Genomic DNA, 18434 nt, shown 5'->3' on the forward strand with positions numbered 1-18434 from the left:
CATCATCGTCTGTGTCAAGAAGACTTTACTTTCTTAGCCTGCAAGGCTATCAACAGGTAAATTGCTTTCGCTGGCCTGTGACTTGCTCTGCTATCTAATTTCACAACGTGCATAATCAATGACAACCATGTGTGGAAAAACTAAGCCCAGCAGTCGAAAGGAATATCCATTAGTGTCCGAGTCGGTCTTTTTAAGATCAGTTCTTTGGTTTAGTTTGAGGTTTAGATTAATGGTGTCTGTGACCCTACTTTATTTAGTTGCTGGGAAAGTCCAGCTGCTCGCTTTTGGGCATTTATATGCGCTTGAGTAACGGACTGAGATGTTGTAACTTTGGATGAAGGTGCTCCTCCAGAGGTTTCGCTTTATTGAGTGAGAATGGAGAAATTGCTTTGAGCCTGCCAGAGCGATGTGGGAAAGATGCTTTCTCTGAATGAGGCATTAATCATTGTTTAGTTTTATATGTTACAAATTCTGTTGTTTGTCCACAATAAGTATAAGGTCAAGTTGGAATGAGTATATTTAAAGAAATAGATTGGAACAGTTTTTATATTTAATGTCTCCCTCAGGTCACAGACTGGAAACAGGTGTACTGGGCAGTTTTGAAAGACTGACCGTGTGGATTCGTTTTCCTTTCTCTTGATCTTCTCTGGTTTCCGGCGCTCTGCGTGCTGTGTGTTTACACCCCAGGGTAAATATGGGGTTAGGAATGTCTTATAATCTTCACATTTGATGAATAGAGCAGATAGCTGACCTGGAATCAGTTTAGACCTAAGGAGACAGAAGCCCTTTTCACACAGAGCGTACGGAAAATATAAGGAAAATGCATCCGGGATTTTGATTTGGTTCATTCACCACCAATCCAGATGCCATAAAGATCCTGTAAAGACACGTGACGTATTTAAAGCGCACTTTGTAGGTTTTTTGGTAACACTTTACTTGAAGGGGTGTTCATTAAACTGACATGACACCTTCATAATCATGACATGACACGTGTCATGATGAACATGAATGAGATTTAATGCACATTTATGACGACTGTCAATAAGTTTCATTTATTCAATTATGTCATTTTAATGCAAATATGGCATTGTTTGAATTGTCTTTGTAATGACAACTTGACATAAACCAATACATCATAACTTGTCATGACAACTTGACATAGCAGAACAATGATCAAACTTAAGAACCTGCTTAGCTTTATGGGTTAACATTACATGTCATTAAGTGTTAATACTATGTAAAATAATTTTAAATACCTTAGCAAAATGTAACAGAAAGGTAAAAATATTAGACTTAATTTTATGTATGTTCACAATGCATAAAAAACTGACAACTAACATAAGTTGATCTTCCTTACACAGAGGCTTCTGAAATGTTCTGACAATAACAAAACATTTAATTGATTTCATTTAAGGTAATTAACTTGCAGCAATATGGACCCACCGTTGCATGGCTTAACCTATTATTGTACTGTTTTCATTTTATTTTAGGTGAATCGGTCTCCAAATGCAATAAAATATAATTTTATCAATTTTAATTATTATTATTAAATGATTGATTTTATTTGTTAAACACATGGAGGAAACTTAAAAAAACATTATGAACTGAAGAATATTCATGATGTTGTTATAAAACTATTTGACAGAGTATTAACACTTAATGACTTTTTAATGACAAATTGTATTTGTACTACTGTAGTTGAGGTCAAGAAAAATACTCATAACGCTGTTATAAAACTATTTGACAGAGTATTAACATTTAATTACATATTAATGACAAATTATATTTGTACTACTGTAGTTGAGACAAGAAAAATATTAATGGCGTTGTTATAAAACTATATGACAGAGTATTAACACCTAATGACATTTTAATGGCAAATTATATTTGTATCACTGTAGTTGAGGTCAACAAAAATATTCATAACGCGGTTATAAAACTATTTGACAGAGTATTAACATTTAATTACATATTAATGACAAATTATATTTGTACTACTGTAGTTGAGGTCAAGAAAAATATTAATGGCGTTTTTATAAAACTATATGACAGAGTATTAACATTTAATTACATATTAATGACAAATTATATTTGCACTACTGTAGTTGAGGTCAAGAAAAATATTAATGGCGTTTTTATAAAACTATATGACAGAGTATTAACATTTAATTACATATTAATGACAAATTATATTTGTACTACTGTAGTTGAGGTCAAGAAAGATATTAATGGCGTTTTTATAAAACTATATGACAGAGTATTAACATTTAATTACATATTAATGACAAATTATATTTGTACTACTGTAGTTGAGGTCAAGAAAAATATTAATGGCGTTTTTATAAAACTATATGACAGAGTATTAACACTTAATGACATTTTAATGACAAATTAATTTTGTATCACATATAAAAAGTGGTCAGTTATGTTGTCTTGGTAATGTCATGACAAGTTATGATGTATTGGTTAATGTCAAGGTGTCATAACAAAGACATCTCAAACAATGTCATCTTTGCATTAAAAATTACATAATTGAACCAATGACACTTAATGACAGTTGTCATAAACGTGCATAAAATCTCCTTCATGTTCATAGCAAGTGTCATCATAAAGATCATAAAGAACGCGTGATGCTGTCATGCTGGTGAATGGTCTCAGTTTCAGTGTGGATAGTGGCGAGCTCCAATTTCTGCTGCAGTCCAATTTCCAGATATTTTTCGTCTTGAATGTTAATCTGCTTTTTAAACCCCTCGTGTCAAACAGCTGAATCATATTTCTTCTTGCGATGACACGCGCATGCATTTTTGTTTATTATAAGATCGCATATAGGAGTGTGTGACGCGCTGCTTTATGCTGCAGCGTGGATAGTGACAAGCTCCCTGATCTCAGATATTTCATGTCGTGAATGTTTATCTGTACTCCTGTCAAAGAGCTGAACGATAAGTTCTTGTTGCAATGACACGCGCGTTCTTACTACGGCACGCACGGCCATTGCGACATTGTGTTTTGTTCACCCAGAACTCTTTCCATGAATGTTACTAGGTCCCCTCTACGGGAGCGATCCCAGTACATTTACGGGACGTGTTTGTATTCACACAGAAGGATTTCTGCCAATTTTATCGAAATTTTCTGGGATCAAACTGCTGTGTAATTGGGGTTTAACTAACTCTGTTTTGGAACTTCTAAAGAGAAGAACTGTACCCGGAAGATGTGTTTTTAATGAGGGTGTTCCTTATTTTATGCTCATCTGATTAGGCATTAGTTTGCTCACGAATGTCCCTCCTGTAAACCTGTTTTTTGCCTGCTGAACTGAATTAGCACTAATCCTTTCTTGAGCCCTCCAGTGTCATGTTGCCCTGTCATTGCAGGTCACTGAATGACTCGTGTCTGTACTTGGCACTTATCACTTGTGTATTTTCCTTCATGAGATTCTCTTGAATTACATTTCTTTTTTTAATAAGAAACTTGACAATCTAATGGGTGTGTTATAATAGAATCTCATTTCCTGCTGTTCATAGTGGAAAATAACTGTACCTCTGCATCCTTTCAGATTTATCATGATGGACCGTTCTGAGAAACCAGTCTTATTTTACGCTTCTTATTACTTCTGAATAGGCTGAAGCTGTAAACAAGCCAGGGTCATTAGATAAGATGTGTCAGAGTCATGGACGGCATTGTTTTAGTACTATGGTGTAGATAGAACACATACGGTGCTTTTCCATTGTGTGGTAAGACGTTACTCGGTATCGCATGGCTTGGCTCGGTTTGCTTTTCCATAAGAGTGTAGTGCCGCCCGATTCTAATGTGCCGTGTAATAAGCTTTGTTAATGTTAGTTAATTTCAGTACTATAACCATGTTATTTCATTGTGCATTAACGAATGTTAACACATAACTTTTTGATGTGTTAATGCTGAAATTAAAATGAACAAAGATGAATAAATACTGCATAAGTATTGTTAATTCATTCATATTACATATTGAATGAATGACTGACTGAAGAAACCTTTTGACTAAAAACCTCACTGAAAGGTTCTTTGTTTGTCCAAGAATGGTTATTATTTGGCATCGCACCTTTAAAACAACAAACTGCTAAAAACAAAATCCTCCAAAACCATTTCTCCAATCCTATTTTAATAAAATGATAGGGAGTGGAACTTGAAGGCAGTCCCTCAGACGCAATAATGGTGCCCGTGTAAATTCATTACGCTCGATCTGAAGAAGTCCTGCGTGTTAGAAATCATTAGTGAGTGAACTATGGCCTGTCGTGCTACAGCCTTCATAATCTTTTTTATTTTCCTCAGCACATTGCTGTGTCTGGTTACTTTGCTCCACTTCTTCCTGTGAAATTCCCATGGATGCAGAAATCACTGCAGTGTGCTGTAGACTGTTTACATGCAGCTGTGTAGATGTGAGCATCTTTGTGTGTGTATATGTGTGAGACGCTGCTGCCAGGGAGATGATATTTTGCTTGTCCTCTCCAGAAGTTGGCTTTGCTGTGATTTACTCTGTGGCTCTGCATAGCTGCACTCCTCCTGGACTGAAATGATTGGGAGGAAGTCCAAGTCTATTGTCAGGAGCCATGGAGCTCTTTGATTCGCCTCCAAAAACCCAGATTCTCCAGGTTTAACCAAAGAAGCTTTATTTTCATTTTGGACACTTTTGGGGTTCCCTTTGTTAGATTTAGATGGTAATAGTATGTATAATATTAAATACAGTGGGGTTAATTGATGCATTTTAAGCCTATTATTGATGTATTTTTGTTATTATGTTAACACTCTACTTTTTTTTGAAAATATGCTAATTTTCCAGCTCTCCTAGAGTTAAACATTTGATTTTTGTCATTTTGGAATCCATTCAGCTGATCTCCAGGTCTGGCGCTACCGCTTTTAGCATAGCTTAGCATAATCCATTGAATCTGATTAGATCATTAGCATTGTGCTAAAAATAACCAATGAGTTTCGATATTTTTCCTATTTAAAACTTGGCTCTTCTGTAGTTACATCTGACCAGTGTACTAAGTGTAGTGTACTAAGACCAACAGCTGCAGCAGGCATAGTGATATTATGCACTGCCCGAAAATAGTCCCCTTGGTTACATTCAATAGCAGGGGACTATTTTCGGGCAGTGCATAATATCATTACGCCTGCTGCAGCCATGTTACAGCAGCAAAGTCCTTGATTATTACGCCAGAATGAGAGTATAGTTCCTAGACATATCGGCCTAGAAAATCGCAACTTTTAATTTTCAGTCGGTCTTAGTACACAATGTAACTACAGAAGAGTCAAGTTTTAAAGAGGAAAAATATCAAAACTCTTTGGTTATTTTTTATGTGATGCTAATGGTCTAAGTAGATTCTATGGATTATGCTAAGCTATGCTAAAAGTGCTAGCGCCAGACCCGGAGATCAGCTGAATGGATATCAAAACAGTAAAAATCAAATGTTTAACTCTAGGGGAGCTGGAAAATGAGCATATTTAAAAAAGATGGAGTGTCCCTTTAAGCATCAGTTTGAAGCCAATCAGTTTTTAGTTAGAATCGCCTACAGGCACTTACTAGTGACCACACAAGATATAACAAAATAAATGTAAAGGGGACCAGCGTTCATATTTGGTGTATTTCTAACCTAGCTTTATTCAGAATGTATGTATACTGAACTTTAGGTCAATTTTATTGAGTAGTGTATTGACCTATTCACATAATCTAATGTCACTCTGACAGTAAGTTCATTTCTTTTTAAATGGAAAGATAAGATTCTGAGTGAATATAAGAAATGTTTAAAATTCTGCATTATTTCTTGGGCACTAATCAAATTTAAGTGCACTTGTGACATTAAACATGTTATCTACTTTGTACAAAAGGTCAGATTCCTTGCCTTCATTGAAGCCCACGGCACTTTGAAATATTCTTAAATCATGCAGAAATAACACAAATCATTAGGATTTTTTATTTGAATAACCTTGTGGAGTTCAGTCAGCATGAATGAAAAGTAGACATCACATGCTGAAACAAAAAACCAAAAATAAATTCTCTCTTCACTTCAGAAGCTCATTAAAGGAAAACACCACCATTTTTGAATATGAATCATGAATGTGTTATCATTAAGATTAGCCCCATTCATTCCTTAGGATCCAAACAGGAATGAATTTAGAAGCCACCAAACACTTCCATGTTTTCCCTATTTAAAGACTGTTACATCAGTAGTTACACGAGTAGGTACGGTGGCACAAAATAAAAGTGGTGATTTTTTTTAAGTGGACAAAAAATGAGAACTATAATGTATGGCGGAATACCACTTAGTTTATAGCACTTCGACCTCAGGCGCAGTAACATCATCACTCCTGACTACTCCCCCTCTCGCTCAAACTTCCGTGAATATTACTGCGCCAGAGGTCGAAGTGCTGCAAACTAAGTGCTCTTCCGCCATACAATATAGTTCTCATTTTTATCCGCTTAAAAAATCACCATGTTTTATTTTTTGTCACCATACTTACTCGTGTAACTACTCATGTAACAGTCTTTAAATAGGGAAAACATGGAAGTGTTTGGTGGCTTGGATCCTAAGGAATGAATGGGGCTAGGCTAAATGCTAACAAATTCACAACGTGCTGTACAAAGATTGAAAGTGCACGCATTGAAAAAGATAAATATGTATTAAGTTGAGGGAAGAACATAGAAAATATTGAAAAACTGTGGTGTTTTCCTTTAAGTGAATGTACAGTAATAAGGTCACATGACTTAACCCTAATTATCAATGACCATCCTACAGAGCTGGTGATCTGTTTCTTTGTACATGCATGATCTTGGTCTCGCAGGTTTTTATACCATATGAACATATTGTGTACCTTTAAGGGACCATTTTGTACCAGTTAAATGTCAGGGTTACAAAAACAATAGGTCCTTAAGGTGCAGTAATGTACCCAAAAAGGTACAACATTGTATTGTGTTTAGTATACCTGTAAAGGTACAAAACAGAGGGCACCCCAGCGACAAAAAAGGTGCAGTTGTGTGCACCTTTCTACCTAAAGGGTGCATATTAGTATCTCAAAGGTACATATTGCTACCATACTGTCACTTTCACTCAGAGGAACATATCCATACCTAAATGCTACATTTTAGGACCTTTTCAAAGGGTACTGTCCCAGTCACAGCTTTTGTACCTTTTTTTCTGACAGTGCACTTTAATACTTCAATATTTTTCCATTCCGTGTGAAGATATTAAACTCTGGGGACAAAAAAACTGCTTGCATGCAGAATCGTCATCTGTCATTCAAAGTGTTCACTTGCTCACACACATCGACAGCCTTCATTTATTTTTCGTTGCATAGTTTTCAACGTCTAGGCTTCATTGCCATCAGCTATAAAAAGTTGTTTCATCAAAATCCTTCATGCTTTAAGTGTGGAAAAGGGTAAAGTGAGCCTGAAGTGCTGTTGATGTAAAATATTAATATTTCACCATGTTGCATTTTCTCTTGATTTGCAGTTGTTGTCCATGCAACTTTTATCGTACAAGGCTTGCATGATGCAAACCCAGCGTTTGAAGAATTTGTGAGGGGAAATTTTATTTACATGCACATCTTGTAAAATGGGAAACAAGTTTGGTTTTGAGTTTTCCCCAGCGGATTTAAGATGAGACCAAACGCCTCACACAAACTCTTGAGTGATGACTGTGGTTCTCTGGGGTTTAAGGGAGCTATGTGTTTTTTTTCTGTAGATGCACTGCTTTCTGAATGTCACGCATCAGTCTGCTGGCTTCAGCCAGTGAAAATCTCATCAATGTCTGGCTTCAGGTTTTTCTCTGACAGTCCCAAGATACTCGTGGCTTGTTTCACTGTCTCACTGGCAGAATAAAGAAGACAGGTGGAGGGTGTCTGTAGAGCATGTGGTTTTATTGCAGCCCTCAGGCGGTGGCTTGTGTGGTGACTTTTGCAATGAGAAAATCAAATCCCTCACAGGGTTTTTTGTTCAATAGGGTTTTTTAAGTGTTCCACTTACATTTTATGTTCACACATTTTCTATGTTGAAGGTGTATGAAACACTTAGAAAGAAATGGTACTGGGACTGTACTAATGTTGGGCGATATGCCCCATTTTGAGATTATCCTATCGTCAGCCAGTGAGAATTGCCGATACAAAATAGCATCGGGTGTGGGGCAATAGTTTACTCATTTATTTATTTGTTAATTTTTACAAATTTATTACTCACTTGATTGGTGAACAAAAAAATTGAGTCATGCGCATTTCAATTTCAGGTGCCAGAAGGAGTCCATGCCGTGTGCGTTCAGGTCCGAACAAGAGTCCAAGACGCACGCATTACACGCCCATGTGTGTGCACCCTAGATCCTACTATTTACAATGAGGAAAATAAGTATTTGAACACACTTCTATTTTGCAAGTTCTCCCACTTAGAAATCATGGAGGGGTCTGAAATTGTCATCGTAGGTGCATGTCCACTGTGAGAGACATAATAAAAAAATAATAATCCAGAAGTCACAATGTATGATTTTTTAACTATTCATTTGTATAATACAGCTGCAAATAAGTATTTGAACACCTGTCTATCAGCTAGAATTCTGACCGTCAAAGACCTGTTAGTCTGCCTTTAAAATGTCCACCTCCACTCCATTTATTATCCTACATTAGAATCATCTGTTTGAGGTCGTTAGCTGCATAAAGACACCTGTCCACCCCATACAATCAGTAAGAATCCAACTACTAACATGGCCAAGACCAAAGAGTTGTCCAAAGACACTAGAGATAAAATTGTACACCTCCACAAGGCTGGAAAGGGCTATGGGGAAATTGCCAAGCAGCTTGGTGAAAAAAGGTCCACTGTTGGAGCAATCATTAAAAAATGGAAGAAGCTAAACATGACTATCAATCTCCCTCGGACTGGGGCTCCATGCAAGTTCTCACCTCGTGGGGTCTCAATGATCCTAAGAAAGGTGAGAAATCAGCCCAGAACTACACAGGAGGAGCTGGTCAATGACCTAAAAAGAGCTGGGACCACTGTTTCCAAGGTTACTGTTGGTAATACACTAAAACGTCATGGTTTAAAATCATGCATGGCACAGAATGTTCCCCTGCTTAAACCAGCACATGTCCAGGCCCGTCTTAAGTTTGCCAATGACCATTTGGATGATCCAGAGGAGTCATGGGAGAAAGTCATATGGTCAGATGAGACCGAAATAGAACTTTTTGGTCACTAAACGTGTTAAGGTTCTGGCGCGGCCTAGCCAGTCTCCAAACTAAACCCAATAAAGAATCTTTGGAGGGAGCTCAAACTACAGGAAATGTTTGACCTCTGTAATTGCAAACAAAGGCTATACTGTACCAAATATTAGCATTGATTTTCTCAGGTGTTCAAATACTTATTTGCAGCTGTATAATACAAATAAATAGTTAAAAAAAATCATACATTGTGATTTCTGTTTTTTTTTTTAAGATTATGTCTCTCACAGTGGACATGCACCTACGATGACAATTTCAGACCCCTCCATGATTTGTAAGTGGGAGAACTTGCAAAATAGCAGGGTCTTCAAATACTTATTTTCCTCACTGTAGGTACAGATATGCATACATTTGGTACCTTTGTACTTAAATGCTTTGCTAGACACAAAGGTGTACTTTTTAAAAGGGTACTGCCACGGTAGCAGCTTTTTTGAGTGTATACTGATTATTGTGTATATTAACATGCTATTTATTAATAATATACAAATTCTTAGATTTACATTGTTTTATAAGTAACTGCAATCAAGCAATAGCAAGTGTATGTCATGTTTGTCACTCCTGGCTATAGTCTTCCTGTTGTTTACTGTATAGTCATAAATAGTGTTTTTCGGACATCTCTGACATCTGACACAAATCTTAATTTATACCAGTCCATCGTTTTATGTTCTCATTTAATTTTTTACGGCCTTTCTCGCATCCTCAGAGAACATCTATCTGCCCAAAGGTTTTTGAATGTATGTTTCTTTCCTCTTGAGGTTGACCTGCTTTGCATTCAGTCACGCTTATTGCATGTCGATGTTAAGATCAGTCTCCCACATTCGCTGCTCTTAACTCACTCATCTCATGCTGTGTTTGTCTCTGTGGGTCATATTATCATTCCCATTGCAAGTTTCCTTCCATTTACATTATAATGGATGCATAATGGCCATGGCAATGATGAGATGCACTATGAATGATCTTTTCCAAATCCTAGTAAACTGCCTATGAATGCTGCATTTTAAGATAGCTTATTTATGTTTAAGATGCAAAGGCTGTTTTAAACTGCAGGGAACCTTATTATGCCCCTAATATGTACTTTGGGTCGAATTCTAAAAACAGCGTCGCATTTAAAGTATTGTTTATAAGCGAGGCATTGCCAGAATGCATTACAACAAGCTTAGTAATAAAATAGATGTAATAAATATACTAGAGAAATGTTTATATGTTTGACATTTAACATCAAATATTGATAAAACTAGTATAATGTATTTAAAAATGTACTTTTTGTGCTTACTAAAATATAATTCTAGTAGCTGAAAAACATGATAATATTAAACAACAATTGCACAGTACAAACATACAAAACATTAATTAAACAACATAAAATGTAACACAAGCACCCTAATGTACCTAATTGATACCAAATATAGACAATAAAATGTAACATAAGCACCCTAATGTACCTAATTGATAACAAATATAGACAAAAAAAATGTAATTTAAATGATATTTCATGTTAAGGGTCTCAGGGAATTATGGTGACATCCATATTTTAACAGTATGTTACTGTAAAAGTATTTGTGTCATTTTGTTAAATATAGTTGAGATTTTTACTGTAAAATATATGCAGTTCAATTTTTTCTTTTTACATTATTTTACAGAAAAGTTAAATGTGTTGTATTCCTCTGTGTTTCACTTATATGTGATGGTTACTTACAGTACTTTTAACCAAATAACAGGTTTTACTGTAGCATTTTTAAAAAACTGTTTTTAAATATTTTATTTAAAGTTTTTATATTATACAAAGAACCCCCCCAAGCCAGAATAAAAAAGGTTATAAATAAAATACGGTTTTGATACCCACATGTTAAGAGACATACATCTAGTATACATGTACTGTAAACAAAAAAAGTAAATAAAGTAAATAACCATTTTTCCATAAATGTTCTTGTATGAATGCTTACCCAGTTATGTAGAAACTTAAACTATTGTACTCTACTAAAGATTATTTATATAAAGAAAAAAGACCATATATTTGAGGGAATGGCTCAAAAAATGGCTCCCAAATCCGTAAGAATTCTTTTGGTTTACCAGCTATTTCATATCTAATTTTTTCCACACTACTAAACTCTGGGAGCCACATTTCAAATGTATGTACAAATTGCTTATTCCACATCTGAAGAATGGTCTTTATTGATATTCTCATCCCATATTGTACTAGCATTTTTAAATTAAAAAAATAATAATTTTCACATTCCAAACAATTTGTACAGTGCATCATAATTTGAGTCGTCTGTCCAGATCTCACTTTTTATGGCTTATGTACTGTAGATTTGCTGTCTATGTAAAGTGCTCCAAATCAGCCACTTATGGGCTTTTAGGATGCTGCTAGAAGAAATAACCGAAGCAGTGTTCTTACAAGGTCCCAGTTTTAGTTTAGATCGAGAACATTACATAACGGATACGGCTACTGTCAAAATACATGACTCATGTGGGTGGTACACTTTGATGACTCTGAATCGTGTCCTCTTTGATGAAGCTCATTTTGGTATGTCAAGATGAACACTTGGGATAAGAAGTGACAGCTGCCTTGTTGCAGAAGGAGCACATTATCAGTCTCAGTCTCAAGACGTATTTTAAGTCTCGGGTGGATTGGAAAAACATCACCTTATGCGTGCCAAATTTTTTTTTTACTTTGGCGTACCCTTGGAGAACACATGCACATGCTGTTCTGGAGCTTATTAAATCTTGAATGAACCAATAACTTTATATACTGGCATAAAATGTTTAAAAAAAGGGACATTCCACTTATTTTTAAAAATATTCTAATTTTCCAGCTCCCCTAGAGTTAAACATTTGATTTTTACCATTTTGGAATCCATTCAGCTGATATCCAGGTCTGGTGGTACCCCTTTTAGCATACTGTAGCTTAGCATAGCTCATTGAATCTGATTAGACCATTAGCATCGCACTAAAAAATAACCAAAGAGTTTCGATATTTTTCCTATTTAAAACTTGACTCTTCTGTAGTTACATCGTAAAATCGTATACTCACATTCTGGCATTATAATCAAGGACTTTGCTGCTGTGACGGCTTCAGGAGGCGGAATAATATTACACAGCAACCTAAATAGTCCCCTTAGTATCTTTTAATAGCAGGGGCACTGCATAATATCATTGTGCCGCCTGCAGCCATGTTACAGCAGCAAAGTCCATGATTATTACGCCAGAATGTGAGTACAGTTCCCAGCCATATCTGCCCAGAAAATCGCAACTTCCAATCCCCTGTCGGTATAAGTACACAATGTAACTACAGAAGAGTCAAGTTCCAAATAAGAAAAATATCGAAACTCTTTGGTTATTTTTTTGCGCGATGCTAATGGTCTAATCAGATTCAATGGATTATGCTAAGCTATGCTAAAAGTGGTAGCGCAAGATCCGGAGATCAGCTGAATGGATTCCAAAACGGTAAAAATGAAATGTTTAACCCTAGGGGAGCTGGAAAATGAGCGTATTTTCAAAAAAGTGGAGTGTCCCTTCAAGGAAATTCTTGAATGGAGGTAAATTTGACATTTTCAACAAAATGTTTGCATATAAAATTAATAAAAAAAAAATAATTAAATTCATTACACAGTAAAAATCAGATGACAAAACCTTACTGAAGCAGCAAAAGTCTAACAATCTTGACAATAAAATGAATAAAGCACTAGCTACTTCTTTCTGAATACCTGAATACGCCTGAATAAAGCTAAGCAATTACACAAATTTAGGTCTTAAAAACACTCAACATTCAATGTCAAAGTCCTTGTCATCCTGACAACCACTACTGCAGTCTGCGGATGGTTGGAGAGCTCTTAATGCTAGGTGCATTTTTCATACACAGTCTGCTCTGATCTGTTTTCAAAGGTGAATGTCATTTGGTATTTGTATAGATGATAAGACGGATAACAACAGATTGTAGCAATCGTATGTGGTTATCAGTTTTAGTACTTTCATGCACTTCAAAATTTTCAATGTCGAGACATGGGGTAAAATGTTACTTACGGTACATATTTGATCATATGTCATGTTTTATTCTAACAGAAATATTAATTATGCATGTGTGCACATGTGTTATTTATTTTGTGTTAATTTAAAATAAGCATGTCATTTCAAATCAGTTCCATAGCCTAGGGATTAGGGGACTTTTAATATGTTAGGCCTGTTACTACTACTTACTCTATAGTTGTGCGTATTAATAAAACCCAAAGCATACAGGTATGTATAGTTTGCACCTATCATCAACTGATATTTGTCTTTGCATTTGTTTGTAGATGACCCCAGTGAAAAAGGCTCGGACGAATCCACCGTGGACCGCAGCTATGTGAAAAAGAAACTGGAACACGGCTTAACACGGATCTGGCAGGTAGGGAGCGCACTTGTTTACTTGTTTAGTTTTCCGTTCTTTCATTAGCTTCATGACCGACCCCCCCACCTCTCGTCCTTTTACCTCCACCCCCAGGATGTCCAATTGAAAGTGAAAGCCTATTTGCTGGGAACAGACATGTCTAACTTCAAGTACGACGACTTCATTGTGGTCCTGGATGTTATCAGCAGGTACGGACCCACTTCCTCATTAGTGCTAATTGGATTGGCCTACTGGGGCGGGCTGTGTGATTTCCCCCCTCCATCCGACCTCATGAGAAACTCCCCCAAAACAAAACCGGAGCAGGGGGCATCAAAGAGTCCGCTTGTTCTTTCAACGAAAAGGGTCGTTGCGGTCATTCCCATTAGCAGGGCTCAATTAAAAGGCCATTTTGTGTGTGAAACCATAGCCCTCTGTATTGATTCTCCAGCAGGGTCACTGACTTGTGTGAAAAGAGGCGGCATTTTCCGCCCCTGTTGGGACACGTGATGTAAAGTAACTTTTCTGGGGTTAATTAGGAGAGCGAACCACTTTCCTCCAGCCTGCACCGTACACCTCATTCATTTCCTCTTCTCTTGTCTGTTATGTGGTTTTTGTCTCTCGGCTGACAGGTTAATGCAGGTGGGAGAGGAGTTCTGCGGAAGCAAGTCGGAGGTATTGCAGGAGTCCATTAAGAGACAAAGTGTAAACTACTTTAAGAACTATCACAGGTGAGATAAACCTGAATCTCTGGAGCTCATGTTGAAAGCAAATGTCCATTTAGTATGTCATCCAATTCCAGTCTTCTGCTGGAATAAATCTATAATGCGTATAAGTTACTGTCAGATACTAAAGTGTGAAAATGTGTGGCCAACATTTGAAGACGGCGGCCAAGCCAATGCTGTTTATCTGCAGCTTGAAGGCACTTTTCGCCGAATAAGAGGGAGGGCGCAGTAAGACAAATTTATTCTGAATATTCAAGCGCTTGGGTGACATCCACAAACCGATTATCTGTCAGCTTGCTGCACATGCTCTCATTGCTTCTGCATTAACACGTTATGTCATTGCCATATATATTGCACACTGTGACAAGTAGGTCAGAAGTGATATTCTACATCTATTGTTCCTTTAAATTGTTGTACAATTGTTGCAAATAAAAATATCACGGATGTGAACGGATATTTCAAATGTCAAACACCCGGCCCACTCCGCTGTATTGTTGAATACCAATGCGCCTCATTTGAATCCTGAGAGGCGAGTTCTTGATAAATACATGAACTGCTGGTTTGTTCTTCAAAGAGGGTTTAGAAACGTATCACGACTGGCATTCGACACTCGAATTTATGTTCATATGCACATTGTGAATTGTAATGATGAATTGTGTGATGCTGACATTTTGTACAACGCTGCTTAAATTGACCCCGTCTGGCGACAAGCCAGCTTGTCTCAGAGCCTGACTACCTCCAACCCTCGTTCCACGATCGACTTTTCTTCTGAACTATTCATGTCAATACATTTGATATTCAATGAGATGAATAGCAAAGGATCATTGACATGTGCTGACCTCTCTTTGTGCACCAACAGAACCCGCCTGGAGGAGTTGCGAATGTTTCTCGAAAACGAAACTTGGGAGTTGTGTCCCGTGAAGTCAAACTTCAGTATTGCCCAGCTTCACGTAAGTCATGCCGCAGTCTGATTTTGCATTTACATGAAAATAAGCTGCTTCTCAAAGGAAGAACAAAGTGAGATGGCTGCGGGCTCTGTGGTGTGTCAACAAAACATAACACTTTCTTTTTGCGAGGTTAGTGGGTTAAGTGTTTTTTATGTGAGAAAATGAGATGAGTCTGTAGGTGGTTTTTATAGAAAATATTATCTTTTTTTGTCGCCTCCTCATCATCTTCCTCTCTTGCTGTCCTGTCGTAATGGACACATTCACACGCGGTTTTAATCTCGAGAATGCCGTGACAGCTTGATAAATGAGGGTAAGCGTCCTCACCGATTCTTTTCTAATGTAAGTTGTTATCCCATCGGTACTCAAGATGTCATCCGTTTCAAAACAAATTACATCTTAGGATATAAGTAGATAGAGGATTGAAGGAATAAACCGAAATGCATCTCTTTAAATTATTGTATGCTAAATAGTACTTTTGGCACTCAATAAACTGTTCTTTGATAGACCTGCAGGTGCTTTTTCAAAGAAAGTGGCTTTAGTTCATGTGTAGAGAAACCAGGGGCTTTGAAAGTATCATCACTGACTGGCATAATCAGTGATGCAGTTTAATGAGCCTCATTTGCATAATGGTTTCTTGCTGGAAATCTTATTTGCAAAGCGGTTTAAGAGAAGTTTAAGGTCACTGAGCGATACCGCTTAATCTGCTTGTCCTGTGTACGGTTTTGCAGATTGAATTGAGATTTTGTTTACATTTTTAAAGAGGCCATAGATGCATTATTTATGTTTAGCAGAACTGAGGAGATTTCTTTCTTCTCAGTAAGCAAGATACTGTAGGTGTCCATTCATGTTGTTGTTTAACCAATAACGAACAGTTTATTATCGTTTGCTTAAAGGCGCAAAAGAGGATGTTTCCGCCGACTGAGAATCCAAAAACTGTTACTGAGTTTTTGAAATGAGCGTATGCTTAAAGGGGGGGTTCAATGGTATTTCATGCATTCTGACTTTTTAACACAGTTATAGAGTTATTTCCTCATGCTAAACGTAGGCAAAGTGTCAAAAAAGCAGTTGGACGTGTTACAGAATGCACTTCGCCAGGGTTCGTACAAGTTTCGGAAAGTTTTTTTCGCTTACAGTTCCAAATGACGTTTGAGAGGTTTTCTATATGTATCACTTCTTTATATGGGCACTTCCCCCGGAAAACCCCACCCACCCGTCAATCAGCGGAAGACGCTAGAACTTACAAACATTCACATCACGCGACAGCTTTGTTAAATTTCAAAACTCAACAATGGCACGAATGAAGAAGCGTGTTTTTGGATGTAAAGAGAAGAAATCCAGCCTTATGAAAACAATGGATTTATTATCCGGGGTAGCAGCGGAGTTTTGCGTGTGTGTTTGATGCGCTGGATTTTCCCAACCGGGTCACGAGTTGAATGCGGTAAGTAAGACTTCTGTCTTATGTTGTAAATATGCGCGTGCATATTATATAAATGACATGAACATGTAGTGAATCATAAATTAAACAGTGTTGTATAGTGTTGTATGACTCGTACTCGCTCCTCCCGCGGTAGTAACTCCTCCTTCTTCATTTTTTCGTACGTTATCGGAAAGAATCTGTAAAGCTAATCTTTCTTTTATAAATCTGATTAAACTAAAGACTCTTCGGAGTTATAAAGAATCAATCAATCAATCAATCAACTTTATTTCTATAGCACATTTTGCCAACAAGAACAGTCTCCAAAGTGCTGTACAAAGACAATAGAAAGGCACACAAGTACAAAACCACAATAATTTAAAATAAATAATAAAAAAAGTATGTCATACTACTCTATAGGTACTCCAGATTAACATCAGAAATGCAGAAACAGCGTGTTACGTGAGCTTTAAGAACAGCCCCCCTCCTTTACAGCCATTCTGGGGAACACCTCCCAAAACTCGTGCACGACTGGCATATGTTGTGTCGCGTCAGTGAATTCATTATGTGAAATGATATGATAATAAACACGTAAGACGTTAGATCAGTCAATGCTACTCCCATTTCAGCTAGCATGTAGCAGACTGGTTACCTTACAACAACAGTACAAGAACAACGTTGATATACCTGAATAACAGTACAACAGTAATTATTCCACAAAGAAAGAGTAATCACTGTTACTTGTCGAGAAGAATCTTTCCTTCATTGCTTTCCAGCGTTGAAATGTTTCTCCAAGACCGACACTGGTTAGATTACTTTCTGACCAAACGGATCCACGATGATAAACAAAGGCCTTCTGAGGGTAATCCGCTCAGTTTCATTGTAGAAATATCCACATTTAAAACTTAATAAACTAAAATATCTCGCATCCGGTAATGTCGCCATTTTAGTCGCGTCTGCATTCAAGGTCATAGCTTTACACAGCATACGGAGGTTACTCTGCTGCTGCTCTGTGCCCCCGCCCTCCGAATTTGTCATACGTCACTAAGAAAAGTGCGCACACTACGCTAATACTCTCTCCTGAATACAGAGGAGTCTAAGATGGCGGCATTACCGGAAGGTAGTTATTTTTGTTTATAAAGTTTTAAATATAGATATTTCTACAACAGCACCGCGCGGATTACCCTTAGAAGACCTTTATTTATCATCCTGGAGCCGTTAGGATTTATTTTGTGAAGGATGGATGGAAATTTTTTGGACTTGAAGGTCGTGGACCCCGTAACTTCACATTTAATTAACTGAAAGATCTAAAACATTTTCTAAAATAACTGAAAATGTGTTTGTCTGAAAAACAATGGACATGTGCATCTCGGACAGCTTGGGGGTGAGTAAATCATGGGTTAAATATCATTTTTGGCCGAACTATCCCTTTAAGGCCCTACCTTGTGCACAGATGACGTATATTAATAATATTACTTTCAGTGCACCTAATAAATAGTCTTTTATTAATTAGCAAAGACAGTCTCAAGCAATATCGCAAAAATGTATAAAACAAACATCCTCTTTTGCACCTTTAACCGTGTAATTTTTTTTAACTGCAAAGACACAAAGTCTTGCAAACTGTTTATGGTTCCTTGTTTGTCCTTTATTTAGTCTTTTTTGGAGCTAAGACATCCCAACATCATTACAGTACATGTGTCATTGAAGTCATATGCCGGGAAGGCATAAAATAACACGATATTGATGACGAACAATAT

General features: G+C 37.0%; 1 protein-coding gene across 2 annotated transcripts in view; it reads left to right on the forward strand.

Annotated features, from left to right (window-relative positions):
• Positions 1–18434, forward strand: part of vps50 (VPS50 EARP/GARPII complex subunit) — a 162791-nt gene that overhangs the window by 69989 nt on the left and 74368 nt on the right. For both annotated transcript variants that reach the window (XM_073858278.1, XM_073858279.1), the window contains exons 14-17: positions 13521–13612; positions 13709–13803; positions 14224–14322; positions 15176–15266. In XM_073858278.1, the coding sequence (XP_073714379.1) occupies positions 13521–13612; positions 13709–13803; positions 14224–14322; positions 15176–15266 (377 nt within the window). The remainder of the gene's footprint in view (positions 1–13520; positions 13613–13708; positions 13804–14223; positions 14323–15175; positions 15267–18434) is intronic.

This window comes from Misgurnus anguillicaudatus, chromosome 20, assembly GCF_027580225.2.
Source record: "Misgurnus anguillicaudatus chromosome 20, ASM2758022v2, whole genome shotgun sequence".
In the NCBI taxonomy this organism is placed as follows: domain Eukaryota; kingdom Metazoa; phylum Chordata; class Actinopteri; order Cypriniformes; family Cobitidae; genus Misgurnus; species Misgurnus anguillicaudatus.